At 57.6% G+C, this 18,774-nt stretch overlaps 1 protein-coding gene across 1 annotated transcript; it reads left to right on the forward strand.

Moving 5' to 3' along the window:
• Positions 1 to 93: 93 nt before the first annotated feature.
• On the forward strand, positions 94 to 5,972 carry REXO2 (RNA exonuclease 2). The gene is made up of 7 exons (XM_054223064.1): positions 94 to 250; positions 342 to 425; positions 764 to 841; positions 2,856 to 2,967; positions 3,684 to 3,792; positions 4,146 to 4,199; positions 5,550 to 5,972. The coding sequence occupies exons 1-7, from the start codon at positions 119 to 121 to the stop codon at positions 5,677 to 5,679; spliced, it is 699 nt and encodes a 232-aa protein (XP_054079039.1). The 5' UTR covers positions 94 to 118; the 3' UTR covers positions 5,680 to 5,972.
• Positions 5,973 to 18,774: the final 12,802 nt, after the last annotated feature.

The raw sequence follows: 18,774 nt of genomic DNA on the forward strand, positions 1-18,774 counted from the left end.
CTCGGGACTACAACTCCCATCAGCCCCTGCGCCCGCCGCCCGCGCCCGCCCTGGGGCCGGCGCCGCGGGGGCTGCCGGGAGTTGTAGTGCGGCGGCCGCGCTTTGCGGCCTGGCGGCGATGCTGGGCGGCAGCCGCGCTGGCCTGGGTCGCCTGCGGAGCTGCGGCGGGCGGCTGTGGCGGGGCCGGCGGCGGGCGGCGGGCATGGCCGGCGGCGGCATGGGCCAGCGGATGGTCTGGGTGGACCTGGAGGTGCGGGGCGCGGGCCGGGGGCCGGGGGGGGAGGGGAGGGAGCGGGGGGCGGCCCGCGGCCGCGCTGACGGCGCCGCTCCCTGTGTGGCAGATGACGGGCCTGGACGTGGAGAAGGACCAGATCCTGGAGATGGCCTGCCTCATCACCGACTCTGACCTCAACGTCCTGGCCGAGGTGAGGAGCCCCCGCCGGGCCCCGTCCCCGGGCTCCCCCGGGCCCGCCCGGCCCCTCTGGCGGGGGGGTTCTGCGCCCAGGGGCGATGCCTGCCGGGGCCCCTGCCTGCCTGCGCCGGTGGCCGCTGCTCTGGCCATGTTGGCTCCTGCTGCGCCGGCCCCGGCCCCCTGCGGACGCGCACCTTACCTTGCCCGGCGGATTGTCCGCTTCGCGCCCTCCGAACAGCCGCTTCTGCGCTGGGTCGCTGCCACGGCCGCGCTGCGTCTCAAGGCCAGGCCCGTGGGAGCAACCGTACGGAACTTTTTCTGATTGCCTTTGTGTTTGTCTTTTCCCGGCAGGGCCCGAACCTGATTATTAATCAGCCCGACGAGCTGCTGGAGAGCATGTCCGAGTGGTGCAAGGAGCATCACGGGAAGGTAACCCTTCTAGAGCAGTCATGCTGCGCTTTCTCTCTCTTTGCAACGATGAGAGTGACGCGTAAGTCAGAATTATTAGTTGCAGTACTGTCACCTAAAAAGGGACAACTCCCACGCTGAGCAGTTTGCAGGCAAGCAGAGGAGATAAAGAAGTAAGTATCATCCTTATTTTGTACGGAGGAGCTGATGCGTAACGTTTTGCCCAGGGTCTCGCAGGTCATCCGTGGCACAGCTGCGGATTGCACTCGTGTATCTGTAGTCTCCATCCCGTATCTCAGCTGCAGGATGGCCCCGAAGGGGCCTGCACTTTGTAGCCTGGCTTTTCGTAACTTTGAATAGTGCTGGAAACTGCTTTCTACCTCGAGAGGCAGAAGCATCAGTGCAGGCCGACAGCTGGTGAGCGGTGCTCTGAGACGGCTGGAGCAGCAGCTCCCAGGAGAGCTGCAGGCAGGGTGAGACAGCGGCGCTGGGCCTGGGAACGGCATCCGCCGCTCCGATACGTGCCGCTGGTCCCCATCTCCGAAAGGAGTGAGGTTGGGAAGTCGGGTCTGAGGTTAGGAAGTCGGGTCTGGCTCCCCCGGTCTGCTCGCGGAGCTGTCGGCCATGGCCTGCCTCTACAGCCGGGTTGGAGGGACTCCTCTGGCAGCTCCTCCCGGTGAAGCCTGTTCCGCGTTGCATAAAATAATTCAAAGAATAGTTCTGATGGAGAAGGGGAAGTTGTGGCTTGAAGTCCCAGCTAGGAGTAGGAGCGAGATCAGTGTAGAGTAATCCAGAGCCGACGAAATGCAAATTAATCACTGCAAATTCAGGTATTTGGAGAACTAAACAGACAGATTTACCGTAAACGTTGCATTGTCATTTTTGCCTGTCCCCTCAGCACTGTAAGCCTAGTGTATTTTTTTTTTGCTGAAGGCTTAACTTTTGCAGCAAGAGATTATTTTCAGTTCTTTCAGCCACCAAAGAAAGCTTCCTCCTTGCCAGTAGCGTGAAAGCGAATGGATTTTCCAATTCCTGATTACGAATTGAAATTCAAGTTAGTTTTCAGTTAAGGGTGAAGTTTTAAGACACCCATGACCCCTCCCCTCCTCCCCGCTTCGGCATCTCACGCTCCCTGGGAAGGATTAGCGAGAGTTTGGAAAATGAATATTAATTTACTGTGATGGGTGCTTTTCCCCTTCTCCAGTTGAGGACTCAAACTCGGCTTCGGCTCACGAGTGAATTGAAGATGGTAGCATTCGTTATCGCTGCTCCTGAGGAGCTACTTATTTTTAATTGACTAAGAAAAGAGAAGCAATTAGAATACAGATGAAAATGCAGCCACATAATGAATTTTTTAACCACCACTTGGATCTGTCAAGTAGGTTTTTTGCAGCACAGTCGTGGAAATATATAGCGTAGCCAGATGGAAATACATCACTGAGAACACTCGGAGCAGATTTGACATTTAACTGTTGAAAAAAAGAAGGAAGGAACTTTTCTGATTTATAGGAATCTTGATAAACACTTAAGCCGGGATCCTGATTATTTCTGTTTATTTATACCTCCTGCTCTGTGCTGGAGAGGCGAGTGCCGCTCCTTCAACAGAGAGACATGTCACGCTCTCCTGGATCACGTAGGTACAGGTGTATGAACGAGGCTTGCGTAATGCCTCGGTAATTGAGAAGAACCCCTGGAAAGCACAGCAACCGGGAAAGAAAAAAAAACCAACCCAAAAAACCAAATCCGAGGAACATCGGTGCTGTTAGGGGTATGCTTCGGTCGCCTTCACTTGGGTGGATTTGTACTTCCCGAGCGGCGCCCTGCACATCGGTCAGGCCTGCTCGGGGAGGCAGCCGGGGGGAATAAAGGCAAGGGGACGTCCCAGAATACCGAACCACAGAGCTCGGTCGGTACTTCTGGGCGCGCCGGGGAACAAACAGTACTCAGAGGGTGGTCCTTCCGCTCTGGAGCATTGCTGGAAGCGTCTTCTTTGGCAGTGTATTTCTGATTTATGACGGATGGCTCTTTTTTGCAGTCTGGCCTTACTAAGGCTGTGAAGGAGAGTAAAATTTCGTTGCAGCAAGCAGAGTATGAGTTTCTGTCCTTTGTACGGCAACAGACACCACCGGGTCTCTGTCCTCTCGCAGGTAAAGTACGTTCTTTCTTAATAACAACGATGTCATCCCTCCCGCAGCTCCCAGCTGGATGCCGAAAGGCCCGCTGCTGCACGTGGCGGGGATGCTTTAGTGCGCTCTGCTGAGCTCTGGCACGCAAATCAAACCTGTTGAGTAAGGAGAGGCTCAGTAACGGCGTCGTGCGTTCTGCAGCTTCCCTAGGGCAAATATTGCTCGTCATTTCTGCAGGAAACTGCAGTTCTTTTTTGCATTACTGCTTCCCTGTACGGTTGTAATTGGGGCGGGCGACCTAACTGCTGACAGCACCCTGCGACCGTAAGAGCAGCAGCAAACCCCACGGCGTCTTTTCCTCGCTGTGTGAGGACCTTCACAGGCGGTCTTGGGACTGGTGCTAGGAGAAGTTAATACCGATGCCCGTCTTCACGTGGCGGAAAACCCGATTCTTGCGTAATACTTTGATATTTATCTGTGTGACGGAAACTGCAGGAGTTGTAACTGAAGAATTAATAGCGGGATTATGGATGTAAACCGTGTGTGATCCCGCAACGGAAATCTGACAAACCTTTACAATCATATTTCCTAGAAAAGGGGATAAACGAGCTGCTTGCGAATAGCTTTTCATACCCTATGATCTTTCCCCGGCTCGCTTAGCCTGCTTCTCGTCTAGATGTCGTTCATGGTGGCTTTGTAATGTCTTTGAAGAAACGTCTCGTTTTGTGTCTTTGTAGGTAACTCTGTTCACGCAGATAAGAAATTCCTTGACAAATACATGCCTCAGTTCATGAGGCATCTTCATTACAGGATCATTGATGTGAGCACTGTCAAAGAACTTTGCAGGTAAACGTTCCCCAAATTAAGCAGTCGTATGAAAGACAGATAACCGAGGGAAGGCTGTTCAGTGGCGCTGACGCGAGCTCTTCCAAGGCGAGGTGAAGGGCTGCTGGGAGAGGGCTGCCTGCAGCACCTCCTGCTTCGCTCCGCTCTGTTCAGGGACGCGCAGGAGCAGCCGTGACGTGCTCCCCGAGCGGCTGCTCTGGAGGCTGCAGCACGGGGACTCGCAGGGTTGTGGCTTCTCTGGCTGCCAGTGAAACCGAAATTCTTTCGCCAATTGTGACAAACCTGCAGCAGTCCCTGGACGTGTTTTGGTATCCCACTTTCCTTTTTTAAGTAGCACTTTTTTCCACCTACAGGCGCTGGTATCCAGAAGAATACGAGTTTGCACCAAAGAAGGCGGCTTCTCACAGGTGAGACTTCTGCTTTTGTCTGTAAGAGAGCACGGTTGTCACGCCGGAGCCACGCTCCTCACGAGCAGAATACGGAGCTTCCTTTGAGTTCCTGGTGTGCTGCTTCTGCTGCGGGCGGCGGCGGTGTGCTTCCACTGCCTGTCGTACGCCTGTGTTCCCCGTCTGAAGCCTGGTTAGTGTCGGGAAAGGGACCGTTAAACTGCAGAGCCTCAGAAGTTTGCTTATCTGTTCCGATTCGCTCTGTTTACTGTTCAAGCCCAGATGCTGGTTTGGCAACGTCGACACATCTGTCACTTCTTAGACGTCGGAGTGAGAAATCACGTGAAAACAGTAGCTCCACAGTGGGCTTTTTCTGTCCTTGTTTTGGGCAGAGTTGTTCGCGGAGCCACTGAAATTGGAAGACTTTTCCATGTCTGGGGAGATGAGGGTTCTGTTCCTGGCTATTTCCCGAGTTCCCAACGTGTCAGAGTTTGTTCTCCTTCCTCTGGAAGGGATTAATTGTGAGTTACGCTCCTGCCAGCATCTGAGGCATCCCTAAAAGTTGCAGTTGCCTTGAGGTTTTGGAAGAAAAGACTCTGCGCAATATTGAAACTTACTTCTCGAAAGCTGCGTTTTCTAGTCCTTCCCAAAGGAGGAGACGGTGGGTCCTGTGAGGTCCGTGGGCTTTGCTAGGTCCGTATTTACTGTATGCGCAGCGTGTGCATCCATTTACTCCTTCACCTGCGCAGACGAAACATAGAAGTGCAGGACGCCTTGTGTGCTGGGCTCCCCGTAGGTGCTGCTGGGCGCTTGGAGCTAGGGCTGTCCCCACCCCGGCCAGAGGAGTCCCCGAAGCCTCTGCCCTGCCCTCCCCTGCCCGCGCTGGGCAGGAGAGGCGGCTCCGGGACACGAGGAGAAGGGACGAGCGCCGCAGGGGTCGGGATGGAGAGCGTGGGTCGGTGTGCTGCGCGGCACGATTACTGCTCTGCGGCCTCGCCGTCTGAGCAGGCAGAAGTGGCCAAAGCAGGAGCTGGCAGCACGTCTCCGGAGCCCCGCGCTCTCTTGTCTCAGATTGAGTTGCTTTTAATCGTCGAAGCCGTAGAACCTGTTGGCTTTCAGGAGCTTCCCTGTCCCACGGTGACATAAACTAATAAGCTGTGCGTTACTCCCTGGCATGTCAGCGCTGGTGGACTGTTATTGCTTTCCACGCGGCCGAGAGTAGCGAGGGTGGTTCTCCTTCCTGCCAGATGTGCGATCCGTGCACAGCAGAGTTTGATTTCTTACAGCCTGGAATTGCTCGGAAGCGGTAGAACCCAGATGTAGCCGAAGGTGCGTGCAGGCGTTCTGAAACCCTCCTTAATTCTCTTTCAGAGCGCTCGATGACATCAGGGAGAGCATCAAAGAACTTCAGTTCTACAGAGATAGCATCTTCAAGAGGAAAACGGATGAAAAGAAAAGGAAACTAATAGAGAATGGAGAAAGCGATAAAACTGCCAGCTGATTTCTCATCGTGCCGCGCCAGCCTGTGGCACGTACTAGATGCGTCTCCTGGTTCTTTTCTGTTTGCCAGTCTCCCGAGAAGCTGCACCCTTCAGTTACCTTCTTTCTTAACGGCAGTTAAAACGCAGACGGAAGCCTCAGTTACTGCTTCTTTTCTGTGCGAGCAAGGCGTCGACACGCTCGAGCCTCAGCAGCGTCTGTGTATGTCCTAGGTAAAACACGCTGTTTGATACTCCTCTTCATCTGGTTTTAGATGCAGCCTTTCACTACACAATAAAAACAGTTCTGTTGGAAGACGGTGTTTTCGTGCAGCCTTTCTTTTGTGCTCGCCATAAGCTGCTGGGGGAACCAGCCTCTCGTAGCGTTGCTAAAGGAAACGCTCTGGGAAACGACTCTCGTTGGGTAGCAATGGCTTGGGGCGTTGGGGGGCGTTTAACAAGGCCTTCCATGCGACGCCTGCGATGGGAAGCAGGCTGGAGTCAGGTGCACTCAGTAAGCGCGGCCTCCCGAGCGCTGGGGACGAGGCACGGCCGTCTCCGATCTCTCTCCAGCTGACGTCGTTCCCGTCACGCAGGTGTCTGCAGGCCCGGGGGGTCAGCACCGGTTTCCCGCGTCACGCCGTCGCGCAGCATCCGCGCGTGAGGGAATGGCCCGAGCCGCCTGGCTTGTGGGCGGGCGGAGGGCACCCCAACATGCACAAACCCCAAAGTGCCGCGGGTCCTTCGTGACAGCACGGAAGGGATCGATAACGGCAGCTAATAATCCCTGTGAGAGCGCCCGTAGCTCTTCCCCTTTCCACAACACGCTCGTGAGAACAGGCAACGCGCAAAGCTGCTTCTCGGCCCTGAGCCGCCCGGCGAGTCCGGGTTACGCAGAACGCGTTACTGCTGCTCAGACGTGCGGGCCGGGAAGAGCGAAGTTTGAAAGGAAAGTATGTCGGGAGAGGGGCCTGGGCTTTTCTCAGCACGCGGCTCTCGGCGTTCAGCAGCGCTTTGCGTAACACCGGAGTCGCAACGCAAGCGTCCTTAAACGTCCAGCTCAACAACGGAGGCCGGGACAGAACTCCGGCTAGCTAACAGCTGCAGGCGAATCACGCAACCAGCTAAAGGACGTAAACAGCCGCACGCAGGTCACGAGCAGGTGAGCCCACGGATAGCAGGGACAACAGCGATCCCCAGAACCCAGCAGCACAAGCGGTAAGACTGAAAAAATGAAACTTGTTATTGATTTTTGGGCAAAGCCACGCCAGTAATTGAACCGTTCTGTGTCTGCGCGGCCCCGGCGTTTGCCGCACTCGTAATTACTCCAGCGGAGCAGCCTGGAAGGAGAAGGTACTGCAGAGCCTTGCGGACATTAAGCTCTTTGCTAATGAAAACAGCCGTGGGGAAGGGTCTGAAGTGCTGGCCCAGACCCGCAGCGGTGGCTGGAGCCATCCCCCGCCAGCGTCAGCTCCGGAGGGACACAGGCGTTTGCTTCGATGGCATAAAGGCAGCAGCTGCCTGCAGAGCCCAGCCAGGAACACGAGGGCAGGGACCGGGGCACCCTCACAGCTCCTGAGGAGCCGGGTCCCGGCGGCGCCCGCTCCGGGGGAAGGCGCTGGGTGTTGGCTGCGGAAATCCCTGCGAGGCAGAGTGGCTGCGGCCTTTCGGCAGGGGTTTTCCTCCGGCTTCGCCAAAAGCTCCGGCAGCATCTCTGCGAGCTCAGTTAGAGGGAAGGCGGAAATGTGGCTGGACGTGCTTTTTTATTCTTCATTGGCGAAGGACATTGGGCAAACCCCCCTATACCAAAATTTTCCCCCTTTTCAGTTCCATTCGTGGTGTCTGATATTTCCCTTGCTCCCCCGGCAGCGCGAATTAATAGGCTAAAAGCTGTCGAAAGCCTGTACGAGCTTTCCTTGAAGGGCCCGAGGAGTCACGTCGATTTAATGGGAGTATTTTCCTGCTCATTGAACCTTCTTGAGCGTTGGGTGTTTCAGGCTGGAGCCCGTGGCCGTGGGTTGACGCTGGGATTGATGGGGAGGAGCAGCGCCGCTCCCGGCCCCGGGCGGCGCGAGCACACCCGCAGAACCAATTTGCTTTCCAAATAAACGCGTCTCGCAGCGTCTTCACTTGGCCACATTAGAAAAGAAGTCACCCGTTCTACATTAACTCATCAGAAACGGCCAGAGTCGGCGATGCAGGAGACAGCTCGCCCCCCGGCTTCGGGGGCGTGCAGACAGCAAGGATTCACCTTCGGAGAGTCTTTCACCTGTTACTACGCACCTGGCGAGGGGCTCCGGAGGTGCCGTGCAGGACAGGACCCGTCCCCGGTGGGACACAAACAGGCTCTTACTGCCGTTACCGACACGAGCGCAGCCTCTGACGCCGCCACAGCTGCCGGCTACGCTCTACTTGAGGAATCATCAGCGACGAGCAGGCGAGTCTTCTACATCCCGCAGTCAGCTCGTGGCTCCAGACAGAAAAAAAGATCCCGGGCCTCGTGCGCAGCGTCAGCTTTAGCTGACGGCGTGGGGTGAGCGCGGCACGCAGCCCCACGCTGCTCCGGGGGGGTTTCTCAGAGGGGAGCGGTGTGTCCCTGCTGCCCCGTCACGCGCCAGCCCGCGCCCACACGCTGCTGCCCAAACAGCGCGCGGGGAGAGACCGTCGCAGTTACCTTCCCGCGCAGAATGAAAACCTCTTGCTGTTCTGCTCGCACCCTGGGAGCCGCGTGCGTTTTACGTATTGGCCTTTTACAAGATCCTGTCTTGAGCCGTCTGGATATAAAAACACCCTTTCATCCGCTGCAGACCTACTTGTAAGGACACCAATATCTTATCTACCACGCACGTGGCAACGCTGTCAGATTGCCACCGAGACGCTCTCCGTGTGGTAGTGAAACAGTCCGCGGATTCCCCACCGGTGCCAATTCCAGACTCCTTATCGATAACGTGGCCCCTGCTCCTCTGCAGGTCTCCCAGGCCGGGCTCCCTCCGTCGGGGCCGAGGCATGGACCTGCTCCCAGCCGCCCTCCCGAGCCGCCGGAGGGGCTCCTCCAGCCCCAGCCCCCCCAGACTGGCGCTGCTGGGGCAGCTCCCGTGCCCGGAACCGCGGGGGCAGCGGGATCATCCTGCCCGGCGCCCCTTCTCCCGCCTGCCCCGGGAAGGCCAGGGCTGGCCAGAGGGGAAAACACGTGCCGAATAGAGCGTCGACGGGAAAAGCCTCAGTGTAGAGCCAACAGCTGGGGACCAAACAGCGACGTGTCCCAATTCTCCAACGTCAGACATTTGACGATTTGCCGGAGTTTTCTTTTCCCAGCTTTTTCCTCCACCAACTTCTTTACTCAACTCAGAAACTCTCCTGGCCCCGAAACGCTGCCCGGGGCTGCTGGCCATAGTCGGCCCCATAGCCAGCCCCATAGCCAGCCTGCCCAAGGCACATCACCACGGCGCTGCCGGCTCCCTGGGACGGAGCCGGATTAGACCGAGGACGTGGGCTCACCATCGCCCGGCAGACAGCTGCCCGGACCCACGCCACGGCCACGCGCCGGCAGAACCGGCTTTGTCTTTGATTTCACTTTTGTTAGTTCTCCCCTCTTCCTTTGACTTCTTCTTTCCGACCTACTTCTCCTCCTTTTCATATTTTATTCCTTTTTAAGTGGCTTTTATTTTTCTCGAAACATTTTTTAAAGGAAAATATGCCATCTGTGTTTATACATTTTTAAATATTGTTTATTCTTGCTTCTGAAGCAAGCGTGCCGCACGAAGGATTTCTATCCGATTTTCCTGTATTATGCAATAGCTTTCCTGTTTTTACGCGCTGGCATCTTTTGAGGTTCCGATTTAGTACAAATTCGTCACGCGTCTTGGCAAAGCGCAGATAAAACCCCCAAAGGAGGCGCCCCTTTGGTGCTGCTGCCGGGGGGGGAAGGATGCGGACCCTCCCGCAGCACCGCACCGTCCCCTTCTCCACGGGGACGTACACGGGTCCCCACTGCTGGGCGCGACACCCTGAAAGCTCCATCACTTACAGTCGTGGAGGTTTTGAATGGTAAAATAACATTTTTGCGCTGGCAGCCTCATTATTTATTTGAATCAAAGCGCTTTTATGAAAAGTTACGGAGTGACTGGAATGGCCTCGCTGGGCAATGGCCAATGAAGGAGAGAGGCGCGCACCGCGCGGACGCTGCCCTGGGAATGCCTCTGCCAGCGCGGAGCTCCCTGCGACGTCCTGCATCGCGTCCCCAGCCCGGCACCGACGTTCGCGTCCAATTATCACCGCGTACGCGAGGGTGCGAGACGAGTTGGGAGGAGAACCCGCGCTGGCTCTGCCGTTCTCCTGCCCAGGGTGGTACCAGGCTGCGGGCGCTGGGTCCTGCCGAGGGCGTCCACTGCCCCATCGGCATTCCAGCCCCTGGGCCTGGCCGTGTGAATAAGAGGGTATTTTGGGACGTGGTAGTTTAAAAAAAAAAAAAAAAATTACTCGAAGGCAAATACAGAGTGTGCCTGGGTTTTTCAATTTAATTTAATAAATTATCTCGGCTCCAGTAATTATTTATTTGAAATAGGAATTTGCTGAGAGGCCTCGAGTCCTTTTAATACTGCATTAATAATGTAACCACGGATTACTGATACAATTCTGAGGCAAGTTAAAAAACCGCATCACTTATTCCGCCCAGGTTCTGAAGCCGTTCTGGCCCTGAATGTGCAATTGCTCCGGCCGGGAGCACCCACCCTCGGGAGCGTCATCCCGCAGTGCGAACGGAGGAAACAGCCCCGATGCCCCCAGAACAGGCGGAGAGACCCCCCGGGACCCTCCCGTGAAGGACAAGGCGCCAGCAGCCCCTTGAGCTGAGCGCCCGCCCCGGCAGAGGAGGTTTTACCGACAAATAACCCGCTTCGTTTGGAAATACTTTCTGCTTCCCTTTTCCAGCGCTAAGTCAACATTCCCCCCCCCCCAACTCTGTCAAGCTGTAATTATTTATATCTAGCAAAAAAAACCCCTCCCCACCCCACCGGAGCGGTTGCCGGCTGGCGCCAGCTCCTGCAGCAGGTTTTCGGCACAGCTTGGAGCTGCAGCCACCCCACTGCGCAACCTGCCCCCGGCTCTCCGCCCGCTCCCAACCCAGCACCCTCGCCCTCCCGCCCGCAGCCACCCCGGGCATCGCTGGACGACGGCGTGGAGCGTTTTCCTCCGCGCCTTTCTCCGCGGGGCAGCGCCGTGGGCGCAGCGGGGAGCCCCGGCCGACAGCCAGCCACGGCCTTTCCCTGCCTCCTGCTTACTCTCTGGCTCTTTCCGTTTCCAGATCAGCAAAGCCACGGAGGGAAAAGCCCCTCTGGCGCATCCCGGGCCACGGATGCGCCCCACGGGGAGGGGACGCCACGCCGTCCCCCCTGCCCAGGGGCTGCTGCCAACCGTCCCCGCTCCGGCCGCAAAGCCCGTGCCGGGAGAAGAGCCTCGCACTGCCTCCCGAAGCTCCTGCAGCAGCGGGAAGGGCATGGATCGATACCCAGCGGGTGGGCAAAGCCCTCGGACCGAGGGGGAACCGCGGGAGCCCTCATCGGACGGGAGGAGCAAACATTTTCATTTTGACTACAAGTCGCAAATAGCGCTTGTGTCATTTCCCCCCCATCCCCCTCGCTCGACGCGCCCCTGGGCTCCCAATCCGTCTCATCAACTCCTTTATTTGCCTCTGCGCTTGGAACAAATATTTTGTGCATGTTTATACAACATTTTTTTGATGATCCAGTCTGCCACTGGGTTTCCAAAGTAAATGAAATAGGGGCAGGGCGGTCCCGTACCAGGGTGAAAGCCATTTAGTGCGTATGTAAATCCACCTCCTTGGACAGAAAGCCGTATAAAGACAGCTAACTGCTCACTCCAGCCTCTACTGCAGAAGGCAAGTTTGTTTTCTGGGTTGCAGAACAAGAGCCCCTGCAGCTCCCAGCACCGTCAGGCTGGAGGCTCTTCCGTGTGGAAGCTCCTTCCCAGACACGAGGCGGCCGAGCTTCCCGCAACGGCAGAGAGAGCAACTGGTTATCCATCCATCCATCCATCCATCCATCCATCCATCCATCCATCCCTCCCCCCCCATCTTTTCTCTGCCCTTCCCTGCACCTCTCACTCTATCCATCCTTCCATGCTGTACTGTTGGGTGCAAACCATGGAAACCAGGAAAAATATCAGCTCTTGCTACACCAAAGAAAAAAAAAAAAAGAGAGTACTGGACCTTTGAATTTCTCATTTTCACTTGGCCTCAGGGCGGCCCGCTCGAATTCCCACTTTTCCCAGAGAAATCACCGTGCCCCTTCCCCTCGGCTTCTCAGTGCAGTCGCCGGCTCCACCGCAACTCTCCGAGCGAGCGGCTGCGCGCGGGCAGCCCGCGGCACGGGCACGACACCGCCCTTCGTCAGGTGTCCCGGTCCGAGGTAAAACAGAACCCATTTTCTGATTTGAAATTTGACTTTTTAGCTGGGCCTCTTCGAGCTGACTAAAGCCTGAAATGAACAGCGTGTTGTTCAGACACCGGTTGCTCTCAGAGTGATAAGACCTGATTGTACCACGGAACGGTGCGCACAGAGGCTCTCGCTTAGACTTGCTGCTGTGACAACCAAGGCCGGCTAACTGCGCCGCTTGCCCCGTTGGAGGGTCGGAAGCGGAGAAGCGCAGAGGGGTCCCGCCTGCGGGGAGGAGCAGACGGGACAGGGGACCCCAAACTGACCGACAGGGTATTCCAGCCCATCTGCACCACGCTCAGGGTAAAAGCTGAGGGATCAAAGGGGCAAAGGGGGCTCTGGCTCGCTTTTTCTTCAACGGCCGACGTCTGAGGAGGACCCTGTCTGTCCGTCTGCCTTTGATCCCTCGGCCCTTGGTCCGAGCACTCCTGACTCTAGTTCTGGAATTCAGCTCCTGTCCGTCGCTGACTCCAGGCTGGGCCTTTCCCTGTGTCTGCTGGTGACGCGACCGTCATCCTGGGAGCTGGATATGGTTTTGTATATATTGTATACTTTTTTTTTCCTTTAAGTTTATTATTCTATTATTATTTCCTAGTTTCTTATTTATTATTTTCATTAAAGTAGTTTAGTTCTTTTTCTAAACTCGTAAATCTCCTTATCTCTTCCTCTCCTCTCTGAGGCGGGGTGGGGGCCATCTGTCGTTCTGATTGCCCAATCCGGCTAAAACCACGACAGTCAGGCAAAGAAGTGGTGGAACAGACTGGCAAAGCCCGGAGCCAGCCCCCGCATCCATCCAGGCAGAGTGGGACGGCTGCCGGGAGACGGCAGGGATGCGGCAGGCAACGCTGCCACCGGCCGTGGGACACAACAGCGCGCAGCTGTACGGGCTCAAGGTCGGCTGCAGACAGCCTGAAATAGAAAACCTTCAGACTTCTACTTTTTTTTTTTTTCCCCAACTTTTTTTTTCCTCCTGCTGCTGTTGATGATACCCTTTTACTGGAATAACTCAGGGATGCTGACAGATAAGCTTTTAGGGTAGTGAAATCTCCGTGACACTTTAAGTGCTCTAAATGACAAAACAAGGACGTGCAAAATTATCCCGTGTGTACGCGATAAAACACAACTTGTCAGAAACTAGCGTGCGGCTTCAGCTGCCCGGGCCCTGGCGAGGACGGGCCACCCCAGCCGTCCCGGCGGCTGTCCTTGCGGGGGACGAGAAACATGAATAGCGTGGGCAGAGGAAAAAAGGGCAAAAGACGGGTGGTGGTGAGGAAGAGCTTCCAGAGCGATGGGGATGGAGGCTCCCTGGGCATAAGAGACCCATCGCTTATGGTGGGCCGAGCTGCGTCTCCCGGCCACCGCCCGGGTGATGGATGAGAACCAACCGGCTGTAAATTGCCGGGTGCTGCAGCAGCGTTTCATCCCTTGTGCCGCGGGAGCCGGGAGCGGCGGGCTCGGTGCTGCGTGTGGGGCACCGACTGCCAGTCAAGTGCCAGAGCCCCACAGGGACAGTATTTTGAGTAAGAAAAGACTGAGCCAGCGAGCAAAGCCACCCCCAATTACGCCCGCAGCGCCCTGCGCCAAGGGAAGGCTACCCTGAGAGCTAACAAATAATTCGCGTGAAATTATTTGTGCCATGCACGGCGGAACCCCCCCTTTCCCGGCGGTCTGGGGGGGACCCCCAGGCCGGGGCTGACTCCCCAGGCCCTGCTCTGGCGGTGCGGGGGTGTCCCTGGGGACAAGGGTGCTCGGGAGGACCGCGCCGGGCGACGGTGCTCACCCGCCGCGGGGAAAGCAATTCAGCGCGGGGAAGGGCACGAAGGCAGCGGGGGGCGCGGAGCGGAGCGGGGACCCCTGCACCCCGCTGCAGTTGCGGGCGCCCCGCCGGTGGTGGAGCTCCGAGACCGGCGGAGAGTGGCGGCGGGACCCGGCCCCAGCCCCGGATCCCCCCTTTTTCCCCTCTCTGCGTCGTCCCCCGACAGCGCGACGCCGAACGCTGCTGCTCAGCAGCGGCCCCCGACCCTGACTTGCGCTCCAAAGGGCACGGTGAAAGCGGTTCTGCTCCTTTCGTGGCGTTCGCCTTGCCTTCTATCACGCAAGCCAGTTGATAAAGCCATACCGCCGGAAAAACAAACAACACCCCCCCCCCACCGCCTCCATCCTCCTCCTCCATCAAACGTGTCAGCAGGGGAAGAAGTTCACCAGCCGCAGATGTTCTCCCCAAAGACCCGAGAGCAGTGCCCGGGCTGGGGACACGAATCCCGGCTGCCCCCGAGCCGCCCGGGGGCGTCCCCCCGGTGTCCCCCAGCAGGGCTGCACTCCCTCCCTGGGGCTGCCGCAGCGCAGCGCGGGGTAAAGCCCCCCCGCACACTTCGGGCACTGCCACACGCCCGTGGGCGCGTTCGCCGCGGCCGAGGCTCCCTCTTTTCCTCTAAAGCCAAGGTTTGCAGAGCGACCCATGGATAAAGGGGAGGGAACAACAAAAGGGACTGTCAGCGCGAATGGGGCTGCGAGCAGTACAGTCATTCTGCACCTGCGTCAGTCCCGTGTGATGTTTCACTGATCTGAAGAGAAAATATTTCCTCTGTGCACCCTGAAATAAGCGCGCAGCCTGCGGGGAGGAGCGACCCGCGAAGCCGCCCCGCAAACCTCCGCTTCCCCTGGCCCCGCTCTTCTCCCGCACTCTGCCAACGCCGTGCACTGCACCGGAACAAAATAACATAAATGTGTGCTCCCGACCCAGGCAGACGAGACCGGAGGGAGGATCGCGCTCTCCAAACTTTGCAGAAGGGAAATGAAGCGCAGAGAGATGAAGTGACCTGCTTAAGGTCGCATGGGGAGTTTGTAGCCGAGCCAAGAACGGAGCAGAGATCTCCAGGGTCCTCGTCTACTTCTGCCACCGCAAGATGTTCCTTCCTCTTTCCCTCTGGATAGCCAAGTTAAAAATAAAACCGCCTTGTGTTTCCCTTCGGCGGCAACGTGACTCCAGTGCAGAAGTCTCGTCTGTGAACTGCCTGGGCCGCGGCATCACCAGACGCTGCCTGTTCCTCCGCAGGGCTCTCGCGCCCCGTGTGTGTCTATATGTATCTCTATCTCTCTCTGTATTTGTGTGCGTACATCAATTAGGTTTGTGGCCCGTTCCTCCCCATAATTAAAGCGGAGCCTCTTCATAAGCCCCGTTGAAGCCAACCTCGCTTGGGTCAGAGAAATTTTTTAACGGCCAGCCAGCGCTCCGCGGTGCCTGTTCACATTCTTCCCTTCCCTCGGAATGAAACTCCATCTGACAGGGAGGGAGAAAACCGCTTTTGGTTCCCGATGCTGTCACACACGCCGAGGCTGCCGGCGCCAGGACGGGAGGGAGATGGCTGCCAGCTCCTCGCCACTCGGGTGCGGGGGGCAGAATAAAACGATGAAGGCTTTGATTGCCGGTGGGCTCCGCGCCGCGCCAGCCGGACAGGAGCTCCCTTCGGGGAGGGCTGGCGGCGCGTCTTCACGCTGACATTGTTTGTTGGGGAAACAATCAGCTGTGATTGCTGTGGGCCCAATTAAGTGCTCTCCGAGGCGCAGGGGTAGGTGTGTGCTGCGTGCGCCGTCGGATCCCAGGGGCTGAGTGCTCCTTGCACACAACCCCCCCGGGCTCTGGGTCCCGCCGTGCCCCCCGCTGCGGCTGCACGAGCTCTCCCTGGAGACGGGCTCTCCCAGACACCTGGCTGGCGGGGCGGGGGCCAGGCCCTGGTTTTGGAGGGGAAACGTCGGTTTTGGCCCCCGCAGCCGGCCCTGAGCAGCACCCGCGGGCTGGAGAAGAGCGGCGAAGGCTGCCCTGCCTCGCCTGCTGCTGGCTCCCCGCTTCGTACCCGCTCTCGTCCCCCGAGTTCTCCAACCTGTTGTCTCCTTCTGTTTTCTCTCCTCCCCTCTGGGACAGGAGCTGCCTTTTTACCAGGGAGCTGTAGGATTTTACCCGCAAGGCGCATCCGCAAACGCCCCCGCGTTGCCCCGCACGAGTCCCGCTGCCCGAAGCGCTGCTTGCGAACGCAACCCCAAAACGTCCCCGAACCCCTTCTCCGAGCTGCGGCCGCCCCGACGGCAGCGCTGCTGTTGCTGCCATTGGACTTGTGGTGTCTCCCGAGCACAGGGAGCCGCAGAGCGGCGAGCGAGGCGGAGGGAAGGAAAGCAGCTCTTTTTAGGGAGCATGGCGATGAAACCAGGACAGAAACGCTGCTCAGAGCCACAGGTTTCCCTGGGGCGGTTATTTTCAGAAGGCACGGCTCCTGCGGTCAGAGAGAGTACTAAAGGTACATATTATCTTTCCAGGTGTAATCCACTTGTTCCGAAAAGGAGCATCTCCTGCAGGCACGAAGATTGCTTTGTTCCTCGCTTGCAGAGGGGAGGAGGGAGAAGCCCTGGCTGCGTCCCCGTGCCGTGGAGGTGTCTCCACGAGCCCGGGACGCGCGGCACGTGTCGGGGAAGGCAAGCGTCCCACCTCTCCCATCCCCGCGTGACGGGCCTCAGATGCTTGGCGTGGTCGCTCCTGCCTTTCCCCCTCCCTGGGCCCGTACCCAAGGCAGCAGGGCAGTTCTGGGGGACATTTTGGGCCCATAAGCCTCTGCAGGGGATGGGCCGCCCGGGCGCTGGAGGCTGGGGAAGGCTCGGCAAGAGACACGGCCACGCTTGTGCGATTTGTTCGAGGGACCGTTCATCCCAGAACCTGGTCGTTTATCTCCCAGGCTTTTTAAAATAAATATACCTCCGCTGACTTCTCAGCTCTATCCTCCATTCTGGCACTGAACTGGCACCTGCTGCCTCTTCTCCTTCCCGCTCTCCCTGCGGGAAACTGGCCTGGGAACACGGGGACCGCAGGTTTTCCCCATAAAAGCGCATTCCTTCTATTTGCAGAGCTGCAGCTCTTCTCGAAGCCGACACGGGGAAGGTTTGGCCTTGCTCGCTGGGTTTGCTCTCTCCCCTCGTGCTGCACAGTGCACCGCATCCTAACTGCCCAGGTACCGGCTGGGAACCCCAGCACCGCTCCGCACCTCCCTCCCCGCCACCAAAGCCACCTGCACGCTCCCACTGAGACGAGACCTCCGCCCTTCCCGGCGGGGCACCCGCAGCCTCCCACGGGAATTTCAAGGAACCTGCGAGAAGCCAAACCTACAGCCCCGCAGCCGTGCCCCCTGAGAAATGCGCTTCACGTATAACCCTCTCTGCACCCCGTGCCCGCGAGAGCCCACCCGGTCCCATATCACAGGCAGCTTTAAGAGGTCCGCGTAAGTTTTGAACCGTCAGTAACACCAGCAGATAAACTAGGGCTTAATCAAGTCCCCCCCTTCAGAATAAAAGGTTATTGGTAGAAAAGATGAGGGGAAATGTATTCCTCCCAGACCTGCCCGAGGTGCGCCTGGGCCTCGGCAGGGGAAGGATGCTGCCCTGCCCGGCCGCCCCGACCTCCCCCAGCGCTGTGCACGGCTCCGTTACCCGTTGGCACGGCGGGGGGTCGGACCCCGCCTGGGGTTCCCAGCACAGGGACGCAAACGCAGGCGAAACTCTCCGCGTCTGCACAGGCTCTTCCACCCGCCTCGCCGTGGCAATGGCAGAGCCGGAGCCAGCGGAAGAGCTTTCAGATCATCTCGGATGAGATCTTTCTAGAAAGTCAGCTCTCCCTAATGGATCCGCTGTAATTTCAGGCAGCAAAAACGCAGACGATATGTTTTGAGACAATTATTTCCCTTTCCGGAGGGACAGAGTCACTTGGCCTGGGGTCCTCATCGTGTCCTCTGCTGGGTGCTCTAATTGCCCCCAGATGCTCTACCTGGAGAGAGCCTTAATACATAATTATATACCATTAGCGATGAGAATAACATGACAACTGCTTTGGATAATCACGCAGAGCACAATTTCTGCCAGTCTCCTAGATACCACAGACACATAAGTATCGGTCTCGTTTTTTGCAAGGGAGTATTTTGGAAGAATTACTTAAGCCTGTGATAAAGGCTGCAGCCACACGATCCTGGTTTCACGGGGCTCAGATGAAAACCAAAGGGAAAATTCACTGCAAAGGCCAATCAACCGGTAGGATTTTTAGTATTTAAAAAAAACCCAAACAACTAATTAAGAGCAGAGTTAACATAGCAAAAAGGAAGCCAGCCTTCAGACAATTCGCTGGCATGCTCTCCGCCCGGAGATCTCGTGGAAATCTGGTGTTGATTTAAAGACTTCGCGAAGCCGTGCTGCCATCCCTGGGTAAACCGTCCTCATGTTTTATGACCGTGCCGCTAAGAATTTGTCCCATATTTCTTGCCTGAATTTGTCCGACTTCCATTTCTAACCGGCAGGTAGAATTTTGCCTTTCCCTGTGGCGCTGAAGAGGCGTCTGCTGCCAGCGCCCCCCCCTCCGCCGGGGAGCCGCGGAGGAGGAACGCGCTCCCGGCGCCAAACCCCGCAGCCCTCCTCGCCCTTCGTCCCTTTTCCCAGTCCTTCCGCAACACGGAGACTCAGGTGAGTCCGGACTTTTCCAGAGCTGTTTACCCCCCGCTTTCTGAAACTGCCCTTGCAATTCCACCGTGCAAACCCCGCTCAATCGCAGGGGGGACGCGCCAAGACCTTTCTCCCGAGGCCGTGGCTCTGCCTGGAAATGTCTGTCTTGGCGAAGCACCGTGGCAGCTCCCGGCC

Source organism: Rissa tridactyla, chromosome 17 (genome assembly GCF_028500815.1).
Source record: "Rissa tridactyla isolate bRisTri1 chromosome 17, bRisTri1.patW.cur.20221130, whole genome shotgun sequence".
Lineage (NCBI taxonomy): Eukaryota > Metazoa > Chordata > Aves > Charadriiformes > Laridae > Rissa > Rissa tridactyla.

What these genes read in the sequence shown, in the direction of transcription:
- REXO2 (XM_054223064.1), top strand. Translation starts at nt 119, where the DNA reads ATGCTGGGCGGCAGCCGCGCTGGCCTGGGTCGCCTGCGGAGCTGCGGC. An exon ending in ACCTCAACGTCCTGGCCGAG is followed by an intron (nt 426 to 763) that starts GTGAGGAGCCCC and finishes TTTTCCCGGCAG; the next exon opens with GGCCCGAACCTGATTATTAA. An exon ending in GGGTCTCTGTCCTCTCGCAG is followed by an intron (nt 2,968 to 3,683) that starts GTAAAGTACGTT and finishes GTGTCTTTGTAG; the next exon opens with GTAACTCTGTTCACGCAGAT.